At 45.4% G+C, this 12,151-nt stretch overlaps 4 protein-coding genes across 4 annotated transcripts; 2 read left to right on the plus strand and 2 right to left on the minus strand.

The window, feature by feature from the left end:
* Nucleotides 1-108: 108 nt before the first annotated feature.
* VTP01DRAFT_3215 (uncharacterized protein) lies at nt 109-1,909 on the plus strand (the record flags this gene model as incomplete). The annotated part of the gene is made up of 8 exons (XM_069381762.1): nt 109-182; nt 249-365; nt 427-547; nt 608-764; nt 824-986; nt 1,046-1,323; nt 1,381-1,501; nt 1,567-1,909. The coding sequence occupies 8 exons, from the start codon at nt 109-111 to the stop codon at nt 1,907-1,909; spliced, it is 1,374 nt and encodes a 457-aa protein (XP_069236862.1).
* Nucleotides 1,910-2,077: 168 nt separating this feature from the next.
* VTP01DRAFT_3216 (uncharacterized protein) lies at nt 2,078-6,340 on the plus strand (the record flags this gene model as incomplete). Its single annotated transcript, XM_069381763.1, has 10 exons — nt 2,078-2,452; nt 2,519-2,555; nt 2,618-2,735; nt 2,809-4,062; nt 4,133-4,448; nt 4,508-4,970; nt 5,033-5,692; nt 5,758-5,970; nt 6,038-6,228; nt 6,290-6,340. The coding sequence occupies 10 exons, from the start codon at nt 2,078-2,080 to the stop codon at nt 6,338-6,340; spliced, it is 3,678 nt and encodes a 1,225-aa protein (XP_069236863.1).
* A 129-nt stretch (nt 6,341-6,469) lies between these two features.
* VTP01DRAFT_3217 (uncharacterized protein) lies at nt 6,470-8,523 on the minus strand (the record flags this gene model as incomplete). Its single annotated transcript, XM_069381764.1, has 11 exons — nt 6,470-6,913; nt 6,992-7,069; nt 7,131-7,217; nt 7,304-7,384; nt 7,446-7,506; nt 7,582-7,690; nt 7,753-7,833; nt 7,888-7,954; nt 8,017-8,066; nt 8,147-8,186; nt 8,248-8,523. 11 exons carry the CDS (start codon nt 8,521-8,523, stop codon nt 6,470-6,472), a joined length of 1,374 nt encoding a protein of 457 aa, XP_069236864.1.
* Nucleotides 8,524-9,578: 1,055 nt separating this feature from the next.
* Nucleotides 9,579-11,337, minus strand: VTP01DRAFT_3218 (uncharacterized protein; the record flags this gene model as incomplete). The annotated part of the gene is made up of 9 exons (XM_069381765.1): nt 9,579-9,647; nt 9,716-9,974; nt 10,051-10,125; nt 10,199-10,252; nt 10,324-10,391; nt 10,450-10,707; nt 10,773-10,810; nt 10,913-11,041; nt 11,112-11,337. The coding sequence occupies 9 exons, from the start codon at nt 11,335-11,337 to the stop codon at nt 9,579-9,581; spliced, it is 1,176 nt and encodes a 391-aa protein (XP_069236865.1).
* Nucleotides 11,338-12,151: the final 814 nt, after the last annotated feature.

Genomic DNA, 12,151 nt, shown 5'->3' on the forward strand with positions numbered 1-12,151 from the left:
AAGTTTATGAGTTTGCAAATATGGAATAGATGTCGTCGCATGAATTATATTCATAATCGTTCCTCTGGCAGGAAAGAGTGGCTTACTCCGAACTTCTTCCACACAGCAATGTCTGCCAAAAAATGCTGCAAGTGCAAAACCTCGGATGCGACGGTGCTAATTCGACATGCTTACTATTGCCAGTGAGTTCACTCTGCATTGCTGATCGCCCATTTAGAAGTAATCTAACTTGTTCCTAATCGCTTAAGACCCTGTTTCGTTTATGCGGCTGTTGGCAAATACCGATCGATCATTAACAAATCGAGGAGTATTGCACGGACCAAGGGCCGAGTGCTTCTTGCCTGCTCTGGCGGACCATGCTCAATGTAATGTACATTATTTAGAATCTTGTTTATTAATTGCAGTTGACCTGACAGCTCTGTGTAGAGCAATGATCCATTTGACGAGAGAATTTATGCACGTTGCGCCTCATGAAAAGAAGAAAGTGCAGCTCATGACAGGAGCAACCGTCTGTCACATTGATGAATCTGCATTGTTCAAAGAACAGGTATGACAGGAGAACCGGAAAATACGTTCAGCAATGTTGTTAATATTTATGTTTTTACAGGTCAACACTGTTGATTCGTTGAAAAAGATGATGGATGAGGAATATAGCCACATGAATTTTATATCTGTGCCTATGGAGGAAATCTACAGCCCAGAATTTTTGAACAATTCAGGATTCAGCAATACATTGGAAGCGGCTGGCGGATCCGATGATTACGGTACTGTTACTATATACTGAGTTTGCGAGGCAGCGGTGGTGGCTAACGTTCATGTGCAGAATATCTTGTAAATATCAAGCAACAGGCACCCACTACATCCGAAGATGAGAGGAAGGAAAGACTACAGAAGTTATTTGCAGATATTCGGAAAGCATCAGCGAAGGAGGATTTATACTGGCATATCAAAATGGCGATGCTTGTCACCATAGCTAAAAAAGAACGGTAAGCGAAACTTTCGGCATTCTTACACTGAATCCATTAAGTAATAATATTTTCATCAGATGCTCATACATTTTCATGGCGGATTCATCAACGCGCCAATCTATCAAGATGATTTCCATGACTAGCAAAGGACGAGGCTACAGTATACCTTTAGACGTTGGTGTCGAAAACGATATTACTTTTGCTCCTATCGCGATCCTTCGGCCGATGAAAGACATGCTTTCGAAAGAAGTTGGTTTATACAACAGATTTATTGGACTGGAAAAATACGTTGTGGCTCCAACGAGCTTCAGCACCAAGATGCCTGCAAAACATTCCATCGAACGACTTACAGAAGGTTTGTTTGTAATTTTAGTTCAATGTGTAACGACTGTGATATTAATGCAGATTTTAGATTTCATTGTATCCCTTGAACGAGATTTTCCTTCTACTGTCAGCACTATATCCCGCACCGCATCGAAACTCACACCTTCCAATGATATCGATCTCTCAAGACGCTGCGCTGTCTGCTTAATGTATGTCATCATTAGCAGTGTCGATATCGTTTCTTGGCAGTAGAGAACTAACAACTAGCTTACAGGCCTTACCAGCCTAACATCGAAGACTGGCGTCGTAGGATTACAGTTACTGGCGTTCAAGCAGAATCAGCGAATGGTACCGTTGCTGCTGCTGCCAAGTCATGTAGCAATAATAACATCAATGGATGCTGCGGTGGATCAGAAGACTGTGGCAAGGGGACAGTAACAGTAGACGTAAACCAGTATCTATGTTATAGCTGTCAGGTGGATCTGAAGGATTATGGCATTGATGCCATATCCTTACTTCCACCGTATATCTCTAGCGATATTTTCCAAAGATCACGGGAGGAAAGCCTGAGAGATCAGATTAAGGAGTTTTTGATAGATGACAATGACGAAGAGTAATAAAAGCAAAAGAAAAGATTTGTGCTTGTAGAGAGAACTTCTTTTCATGCGAGAGCGACACATTTCGGGAAACTCGTGCGTGTGACGGCACAATTTTTTTGGGTCGCAGCAGCGCGACAGTTGAAAAAAATCACTCAAGTTCCAACGTGTTCCTGCCGTACGCTTGAGATGCAGGCCGTCCAAAGCAGATCACAAGGGACAGCCCAAGGAGGAGGCAGCGCAGCGCGATCGGCTTTGTCGCAGGCGCAACAACGAGCGCTTATACCACAATCAACGCTTGATTATCCAACACAGCGATTATACGCGTCTGCAATCTTTGGTGTTTTGCAAGCACTCAAAGCTTACGAGACTTACCGAGCATACACAGCAACTTACCCCGAACAATACAACGGTGCAGCCGCAAAATGGTGGCTGTTTGACTTGGCCTACCTCATTGCGCTCTGGATCCTCCAGATCCCCTGGTTACAATTCAGCTTTCTAAAGACGATACTGCTCGCGTTCCTGATGGGCATTGTAGACCTGCTCCTCTTTGCTATCCCTGTGGTAAGTCTTTGGAAATTTCTGGTAAAAGGTAGCTGTTCAGCTTACTAGAGCCATTTGATAATGTAGGCATCCCTCAGTACATTGTTGATGAAGGCATTTTTTGGTAGGTCTTTACGGTTTTAGCGCTGTGAAAAGAGAGTGTATGCTAAATTGGTCTGTTGCTAGGCGATATGTTGGGGCAGCAACTTGGAGTATCAAGAGGCAAGATGGTTAATGTCAAAGACATTGTGTTCAACTCGTCCCACATATTAGGACGACACACAGTGCACATCTTGCCTTATGGGTATGGCTTATGTATTGTTCATGAGACAAAACTCGCTTTGGCTGATGTGGGCTCTTTTTCCATTTGAAATTAGAACGGCGAAGTTAAATCCTGACAATGGATATTACTGCATTCCAGCAAACGAGATCGGGCAGAAAGACATCTATATACCCATCATCTTGAACAACACCGTTCCACGCACCATCACTGTCTCTCGCCAAGATTTTGAATCCAACACGCGATCACTAAGCGATTATTCTGGACGACAAATCCAGCGCGCCACGGAAGTCGGTCACGCAACGCAGGGATTGGAATATTACTACATTCGTGTACGACATCCCGGTGCGTACAAGCTCGAGAATATTGTCAGTCGGGATGGATTGGATGTTCGTCTATACAGCCGAAACGCATATGTTTTTGTTTGCCCTAATGCACGCTTTTCACCGGTGGACTTGCAAAACTACTGTAGCGGCGACAAGGAAGCATTGCAACTGGATGTAGTCGGTGTTCCGCCGCTACATGTGGAGTATACCCGGCGCATCAATGGCCAGACTAAAGCCTTGAAATTGGATCGGATACAACCCGAAAAAATGGACTCGCCCTTATCACGTATCTCGGGCGGTTTTTCTGCAGCCGAACAAGCGTTCTTTACTCCAGCTTACCACCAAAGCTATGATTGGGCCGCATCGCAGTACATGTCAATTAAACTCAATCTGACCTTCGAAAAGCCTGGTGAATATGAGTATGAGCTCCAGAGTGTCACTGACGGCGCCGGCAACAAGATTGACCTCTCCCAGCTTCCAAAGCACACCTTTGCTGTTCACGAACACCCGACGGCTCAGATGCAGTGCAGCACCACACGTCCAGTCAAATTACTTATCGGGGACGATTCTGTGAAGCTACCTGTCAAATTGCAAGGCAATGGTCCTTGGAAAGTACAATACGAATACAACTCTCTGGATGAGAATGACGGCGAGAAGAAACTGCGCCGTCTGGAACTGCCGTCTGCCGATTCAGCTTCGTTGGTAGCAACAGCACCTGGCGAATACAAACTCTTGAGTGTAACGGACAACTTTTGCAAAGGCGACATCTTGTATCCATCAACGTGCCACGTTGTGCAGCCGCCACTGCCTGCCGTTCAGGTGCAAGCATTTTCAATTCCCTCAGAATGCGCTGCCGACAGTGAGATTGGTATGAAATTCATTGCAGAATTCCAAGGCACACAACCTTTTGCACTCGAATACAGAGTTATCAAGCAAAACGGTCGCAAGAGAGCTGTTGTGGATAAGCGTCGTGAAAAAGTTGACCGTTCCAGACACATGTTTAGTTACTTGCCAAGCACCAGCGGGTAATATGCTTTGAAAGAAAAGGTTATAGGATATGCGGTGAACTGTTGCTAACGGAATAATTATGTTTAGTGATTACATTTACGAGTTTACTGCGTTGGATGATGGCAACTACAGAAACCGCGATCCTCAGATACAAGCTGTCAGCCAAACTGTGCATCCTCAGCCTAACGCTAGATTTGTCGACCGTCTTCGCTCCGCACAATCTTTGCGTACATGTCTCGGCGAACCAATGAGCCTCGATGTCGAACTGAGCGGCTCTGGACCGTTTGAACTCATGTGGACCTTTGACCAACAATTGTACTCGGACACCATAGAAGGAGATCGATACACTATCCAGGTTCCTCCTCTAGAAACTCCTGGTCAGCATGTCGTTTCGCTGATTAAGGTACATCAGTCTGTTTAATCTACTATCACATTTGATGTTGATTCGTGGACACGTTATAGATCCAAGATGCCAACGGTTGTGCGAAGGATTTGGAAGCACGTGACATTGTCATTGATGTGCGTCGCGACCGTCCCACTGCATTCTTCTACACCGAAGATAAGCAGGATGCGCTGGTTTACGTAGCTGAAGGAGAAACTGCGAAGTTGCCACTGCGTTTAACCGGTGAAGGACCTTGGAAACTTGCGTATCGCAACGTCGACAAGGACAGCAAGCCCCGTACGCTCACTGTACGCGATCCGAATGCTGAAATCCAAGTCAGAGAGGTTGGCGAATACGAACTCTTGAGCGTAGAGGATGCTGTCTGTGAAGGAGACGTTCGTCCACCACATATCACCTTGCAATGGGTAGAGAAGCCGAAACTTTCCATCTCTGAAGAGTCGGCTGCTTTGCGACCCAACGGCGTGTATGAACGACGGGCTGTCTGTGAAGGCACCGACGATGCCATTGACGTCTTATTCTCAGGTGAGAGAGATACAACCCGTTTTCAGGATGTGGATATGCTAACGTTAATTTGATAATTATAGGCCACGGACCCTATCATGCCAGCTACGACGAATACCGTGCTGCCAACGGCAAGTACAACTACGCCTTGGTCCAGAGTGACGAACTCAGTTCCGGAATGTCCAAGAACCGCATTGCACTTTTGACTCGGCAGAGCGGAAACTATCGCTATGTGTTTAATAAGATCTCTGACCAGCGATATCAGCGCCCCATCACTATCGCCCCCCCTGTCACTCTGGAGCAGTCTGTATTCCCTAACCCTACTGTCAAGTTTTCATCAAGGAGCAGGTGGGACCGCACTGTCTGTGTTGGAGACGAGTTTACATCTGATGACGTGGGTGCTATCTGGCTTGAGCTCGATGGTCAAGCACCTTTCACGGTGCAAGTTGGTTTGAAGCATCAGTCCGAGGTATACGGCAGGATCATTACCTTGGAGAACATTGAGACACGAAAGTACAAATTGCAATTTGAAGACGAGCAAGTGACGTTGCCTGGCCGCTATGAACTCCAGCTTTTGCGCGTACAGGATGCTAACGGCTGCTCCTCGGCAGTTCAAGATGAGAAGCCGCTTGTTATTGAAGCATTGGATATTGCTACCATTGTGCCTACTGAAACCTGCCAGGAACACTGCGTTGGTGACACCCTTGAGTATAGTCTTTCAGGCATTGCTCCGTTTACCATTGGTAAGTGTCACATGGGCCCGCTTTACAAAATGAATGATAATCGCTCATCTTTACCACCACATCAGTGTATCAATTCAATGGCCGCAACGAAAAGGTCCATGTCCCAAGCTCGAAACTTAGCATGATTGCCGACAAGCCCGGTAACCTGACTATTATTTCTGTGGGCGATCAGCGAAACAAATGTCGATCCTTCCCCAAGGGCTTGACCAAGATTATCCATCCTATTCCTACCTCCTTGGTCAGTGGAGGCAAGGAGATTATTGAAAGCATCCGTGAAGGTAATGCGCTTTTTTAGCATCCTACTCGGGATGATGATAATTTTGCTTATACCGGGAAATGCAATAGGTGAAATGGTGCAAGCCGTCGTTGATTTACAAGGAACTCCACCTTTCGATTTCGAATGGCAACGAAGTGAAGCCATCTGGGATCACAGCCAAAAACGTTACTTTAAAGGAAATGTCTTGGAGACACACACAGTACACAACTTAGAAGATCATCGCTACTACATCAACACTTCAAAGGAAGGAGTCATTGAGGTAAGGATGGATTCAATCCGACTTTTCAAAATTTGCTTTAACGAAAATCTGCCCCATGTAGGTTGTTAGCATCAAAGATCGATACTGCCATTATTCGCTGCCACATTTGTAAAGTCTCGTGCAAAGCAGCAACTGTATATAAGGTTCAGTTATCAATTCATTAAAATAAAGAAGAAAAAACTCTCAATATTTCGACGAGGAAAGAGAAGAAAAATGCTGCTACAGCGATTCTTGATTTAATTTATTGTTTTCTTTTTGGTTCGGATCCTTCGCCTCGGAGGTATGCCGTGAGCGGTTTGCTATGTATAATGTTTCCTTCTGGATGTTGCCGCGGTGGATGCGGGGGACCCTCTTCAGGCAGGTAGCGGGTACTTGGTATCTCGTTTGGGTAAAATGCTACTGGCGCATCTCTGTTACCAGATGGAGTAAAAGGAGACGGAGAAGGAGCAAAGTTTGAAGCTGTTACCGTCCCTGTGGAATCGGTGCCGTGCGAGTAGTAATAATCTTGCTGCGTAGGTCGTAAATACGAGGAGCTCGATGCCACAGGTCTCACAGAACTTGATGAAGCAGTGCTGTACATGGGTGTTGAATAGGATCGACTTACTCCAGCTTGTGTCAGATGTGGCCCTTGTCTGTGCGGATACTGCATCCCTGGGTGAGGTGGTGGAGGAGGAAATGGAGGTGCCTAATCAGATTACGGTTGGCAAGGGGGATGTATAAGGTCAGCAACAATAACAGAATAAAGGGCTTGACAGAGATCTACCTTTGCTTGCAGACTGGATTGTCCTCGATCGATGGGCCTGAACAGGGTGTTGTTATTGCCAGGTTCATGTTTGCTACGCTGAAAGATGAAATACAAGTGAGTCTGTGGAGCCTGAATACAAGCTATTGTTTTGTTCTACCTGTCGCTTGCTCATTGCTGCAATATCTGCATAAGTAAGGTAACTAATGTACGCATGCAATGCATTTCGTCTTATTTTTGGAGTAAGCTATCGAGTGGAGTAAGGTCGAGAAATAGGAGAAAAGGGTTTAGCGTTTCATCTCGGCTGAGCATAGACGCACAGGAATTATTTACCAATAGCCGATGTTGGCGAACGTCTACAGGTCCCTTTCCACCACCAGCAGCACCGATAGAAGCACTCTCCGTTTTCCTAGCCTTTGTAGCAATTATTATTATAGACTCAAACAAAAATTGATTGCTTTGTTGCTGAACATACCGATGCCCAGACCTGCCTTGATTGATATCCCGACGGGTTTGTGGGATGAGGAGCACGCGAACTGCACAAGGGATTACAAGAAAAAAAAAGGTTAAGGGGCTCTATCATATGCATTTATGCATTATGCTGCGTATACCTTTCCGATGGATGGGAGTACCGAGGCGTCTGCAGACCATTTTGAGAGTCGATCTTCTGTCCATGAAAATATTCTGACGAGCGAGGGTGGCTGCTGTTTGTGTCTATTGCTGTTCATTTTCAATCAATCAATCGCTGGCTGACATCGCATGCCGCAACAAGCAATAATTACCGTAACGCGCACTGTCATCATATGCATATTGATTGGTACTCTGATATCGAATGCCGCCAGGGTCGCGATAACCGTCACTTTCTAGCATGAAACACGCTGTGAGCTTATACGATCCAGATCATGCCATCCACGTACGGTCTTGTCGGTATGAAGCTGCAACCAAGGAGCCCGATCGAGTCTGCTGATCTATGTGGTGTCTCTTCTGTTCATATCATATAAGAACTCAACAATAAATCATACATCTTGATTATAATTGCAATGTACCTTATCCAATGCTTTTGCCGAAGGCTCCGGTGGCCATGTAGTACTATCGTCTATGACAAGTTTGGGCGTTACTCGATGTAAACACAAACACGTGGTAGCTTGTGTGCTGTTTGAATATTTTTTTCTTTACCTATCAAGCTGCGGATGGACATGGAACTCCTGCGCATAGTCTATAATTTCGTAACAATGTTAGGGGCGACTTAAGGACGGCTAGGAGAGCCAACGGCATACCCTATCGCTTTCTGGCTTTGACGTCTGGTTGATCGATTCACCGCTGGTTCCAGCTGCTTGCCTTGCGTGGCAAGACTGATTAGCTAAAGCGATCAGTATAGATCCTGCCTCAGCTTCGTCCTCGTCCATGTCCGAGCCCACAATATGCTGCGCTTGTGGTTCCGAGAGGTTGTTTGGCAAGGGTGGGCGCGTCGGTGCGGACGAACGTGGAAGTGGATTAGACCGTGTGCTTTGCGGTAGCTGATTAGAAGGTTCAGCTGAGGGATCTATAGACATTGTGGTGCTAGGCTTTCGAAGACAAAGTGAAAGGAAGGGGTCGAGCTAGAGGTTACAGTGGAACTATGCCAAAAGAGAAAAAAAGGGCAAGTAGCTGCGAGCTTTTGGAAGATTTAATGTGCACGCGTACCCACACTAGTATAGCAAAGAGAGGGAGGAGGAGGGGCTTCGTGTGTTGGGGGCCAAGTGAAAAGGGAGCCAAAGTGAACGCAAGAGACACACGCACACACCACACCTTTTTTTTCTCTTTTTTTTCCGCTGTGCTGTACAATGGCTCAAACCCCCCAAACTCTGTGTATGTGTTCTGCTTGCATCGGCATGTCGCGTTACACGATGCACATTTGAGTTACTGCAGCCAAGTTGCAGCAGCTGCTGTTGCTGTTCTGCTGCTGCCCTTTTCCTTGCAATCCAGGATTGTTTGGTGGATCTTTGTTGTATCATCTCAAACTTTCGATCAAGAACTTTCAGACGTGTCATTCTAGTTAAATGCAGCGTGCCACCCTTCATTCCTTTTACGAATGCATGTCGCGAATCCAGTTCTAAACAAAATAAGACAGGAAGCACTGATATCTAGCTAATAACATTGTTGATCTTGGCCTATAAATCTTCTGGCGCGGCGGAACACAGGAAAAGTCATAATAGATTGGCTATCGATTTACCTTCCTTGGGCAAGATGTTCCGGTTCAAAGCCATCTACGTGGTACATGAACCCCTTCTTCAAGTCGGCTTGCATTTTGGTATTACCTGCCTTTTAGGGTCAAACCCGCGAGACAGATGGGACAAAGTATGACCTATAGGCTCGGTATCTCCCTATTCGGATATTGCTACACTGCGGAGTGGGGGAAACAGAACACACGCCTTGTATAGTGGACAAAATCTTCGAACTGCAACCCTTTATATATACAAAATACATAAAAAAATGAGAATTGGAAGAAGTCGGCAGGAAGAGAAAAGGTAAGAAACAGACAAGAGGCAATATATGAGAGCGCAAGTGTGCATGTGTATATATACACGAGATGACATCCAGAGAGGAAACAGACATCTCACTCATCTCTTTACAATCCATCGCTAAGTGATGTCGATGGATGGAACCAGAAGGCGAGAGAAATGATGGTGTAGGAAGCCTATTTATACATCAAACCAAAATTTAGTTATACCTTGTCCAATTATAGGGTGGCAAATATGCACTTACCAAGAGAAGAGCACCTTCCAGCCAGTTCGAGTGTCCATCTTGTATCAAATAATTGACAATCAACACACTCGAGAACAGGACAACAGTTTCGAAATCCTCAAAGAATAGGCTCATTGGTTGGTCGAAGATCCAGCCAGCGATGACTAGCACAGGTGTAACAAACAGACCAATTTGTAATGAGCTGGAGATGGCAATGTTGATACTCAAGTTCATCTTGTTCTTGAGAGCGAACGTAACAGAGCTCACATGCTCAGCGGCACTAGACAAAAGCAGCACATCGATCAGCATATGTTTGTCTCGTTTCACGATTCAAATAAACAAAGACTATGACTTACTTTCCAATGATTGGCAGCAAGATGACGCCAACAAATGTTTCATTCACTTCCCACACGTCAACGACTCCTTCAATGCTAGAAAATGAAATGGAAATCGAGATAAGCTTTTTAATACATACATTGGCTTTGTCATAGGATCGTTACTTACGCTCCAACAAGGAAATTGGCATGCACAGCGACGAGGCCAGCAACAGCAAATAGTCTACATGAATGACAGTGGTTGAGCACTCAAAACTATCTGTACTGGTGACACTGTTCGATGAAGAAACTTACGCGAATACGGAGAATGCTATGGTTGTGTGTGGCTCTTCATCTTCATCCTCGCCTTCACCGTCATCGTACTATAAAAAATATATCAATTAACAGAATGCTGCGATGTTCAGTTTCGAATGCACTTACGAGATCTCGGTGTGTCTTGAGCTGGAAGTAGAGAGACATGCCGTAGACAACAAGTAAGACAAGCGCTGTGCCGTGGCTCAAGTTCAAGATACCGATTTGTGCATCTTCAGGTGTATCGGCAGTGACGCTAAATGCGGCAGGTACCAAAAGAGACATTGTGGTAAGTGCAAGGAGAGAGGAGGAGGTTTGGGCGGCGGTCATGCTAAATCGCTGTTGCACACGTCCCATGCCGCCAAGGAAGAAGCAAAAGCCAAGAACCTAGTGGTCATGCATGTAAGAAGACGCGACGGGGAAGATTACGGAAACAGTTATCTCGCACTTACCAAAAGGATGTTGGACAGAATGGAACCCATGACCGACGCTGTTTGAAGTTTGCAAGTGTCAGTGACTTTCTGTTTTCCTTCAATTTGTTCCCATACACACACACACACACACGTGTAAATATAAAGAAATTCCTACGAACCTTGCACAACGCGGATCAATCCATCCTTCAAAGCAATGATGCCGAGAATAAGTTCCACAATGTTTCCGAACGTAGCATTCAGCAATGCTCCAGCAGTGGGACCAGACATGAGCGCAAGTTCTTCCGTGGCTAAAAGGGGAAACATGTCCGATCAATGACAACCCGCAGAATGACAACATATTAATGCACGGTTACGTACAGTAGCCAAGAAGCTTAGCGAGTGGCATGATCGCGATGAAATTGAGAGTAAACACGACGGTAGCTGGGGCACCTCCGTAGGAGAATGCAAGTGCAATTGGCACGAAGACAAGTGTCCAGTTGAATTTCGACGAGCAGATGGTTGCGCGGAACGACGATATCCATGTAGGTTTCTCGTTAGAGATCGGGTATCCTAGTGAATTGCCCAAAAGCGGTGTGCGTTCCATTGTATGTATGTGCTGATGAAAACAGGCAAGAAAGATGATGATACAGAAATAAAAAAAGAGAGCGTACGAGAGAAAGAGAGAGAGAAATGTAGAGCGAAAAATAAAAGCGACGCGAATTTCAAAGGGCCTTTTTAGATACTTGTGGCAATGTGGATAGAACTTTCGGATGAGAAAACGTCTCGTGCCTGAACAACGCTTTGTTTACATGTTGATTGTTTGGCGCCATTGCGGTATTAAACAGCTAATAGAATGGCGAGGGTAGTTTGGGTATCACGAGGCGGTGCTAAAGAGCTGAATATGCTAACGATCTTTTCTCAAACCGTTTGCAAAGTTCCAATTTTGCACGTCATAGATCTTTCCTGGTAGAATATGCACGGTTGGAAACCACGATTTCCTTTCTTTGATAATCGGAACGGGCCTGCTTCTTGCAGGAGTTAGTTTCGAGAATCTCAAAACAGAAATGCATCGGGCCACGAGGGCAGCAGCTTCCTTTTTTAATTTCGGGTTTCAGCATATGGCAAGGGGCCAAGGGATAGAGCAGCACAAAGAAAGAGCAAAGAAGGAAGAAAAAAGGGAATTGCCCTGCCAAGTGCAAACTGCAAGCATGGTTTCACGAAATCCGGTTTATCTGCAGATCTGTGCTACATACAACCGGATAAACAGCAATGGCGTTACCATTAGCAGAGCTTAAATATAGGTAAAAACATATGTATGAATGAACTTTTTGGAAATATCTGTACACGAAGATATTAACTAGAGACAATAACTCGAAAACTCATTTGTTTTGGACTACCTTGCTCTTTTTTAGCCGTGT

The sequence above is a fragment of the Rhizomucor pusillus genome (assembly GCF_041956525.1).
Source record: "Rhizomucor pusillus strain CBS 183.67 unplaced genomic scaffold VTP01scaffold_15, whole genome shotgun sequence".
NCBI lineage: Eukaryota > Fungi > Mucoromycota > Mucoromycetes > Mucorales > Lichtheimiaceae > Rhizomucor > Rhizomucor pusillus.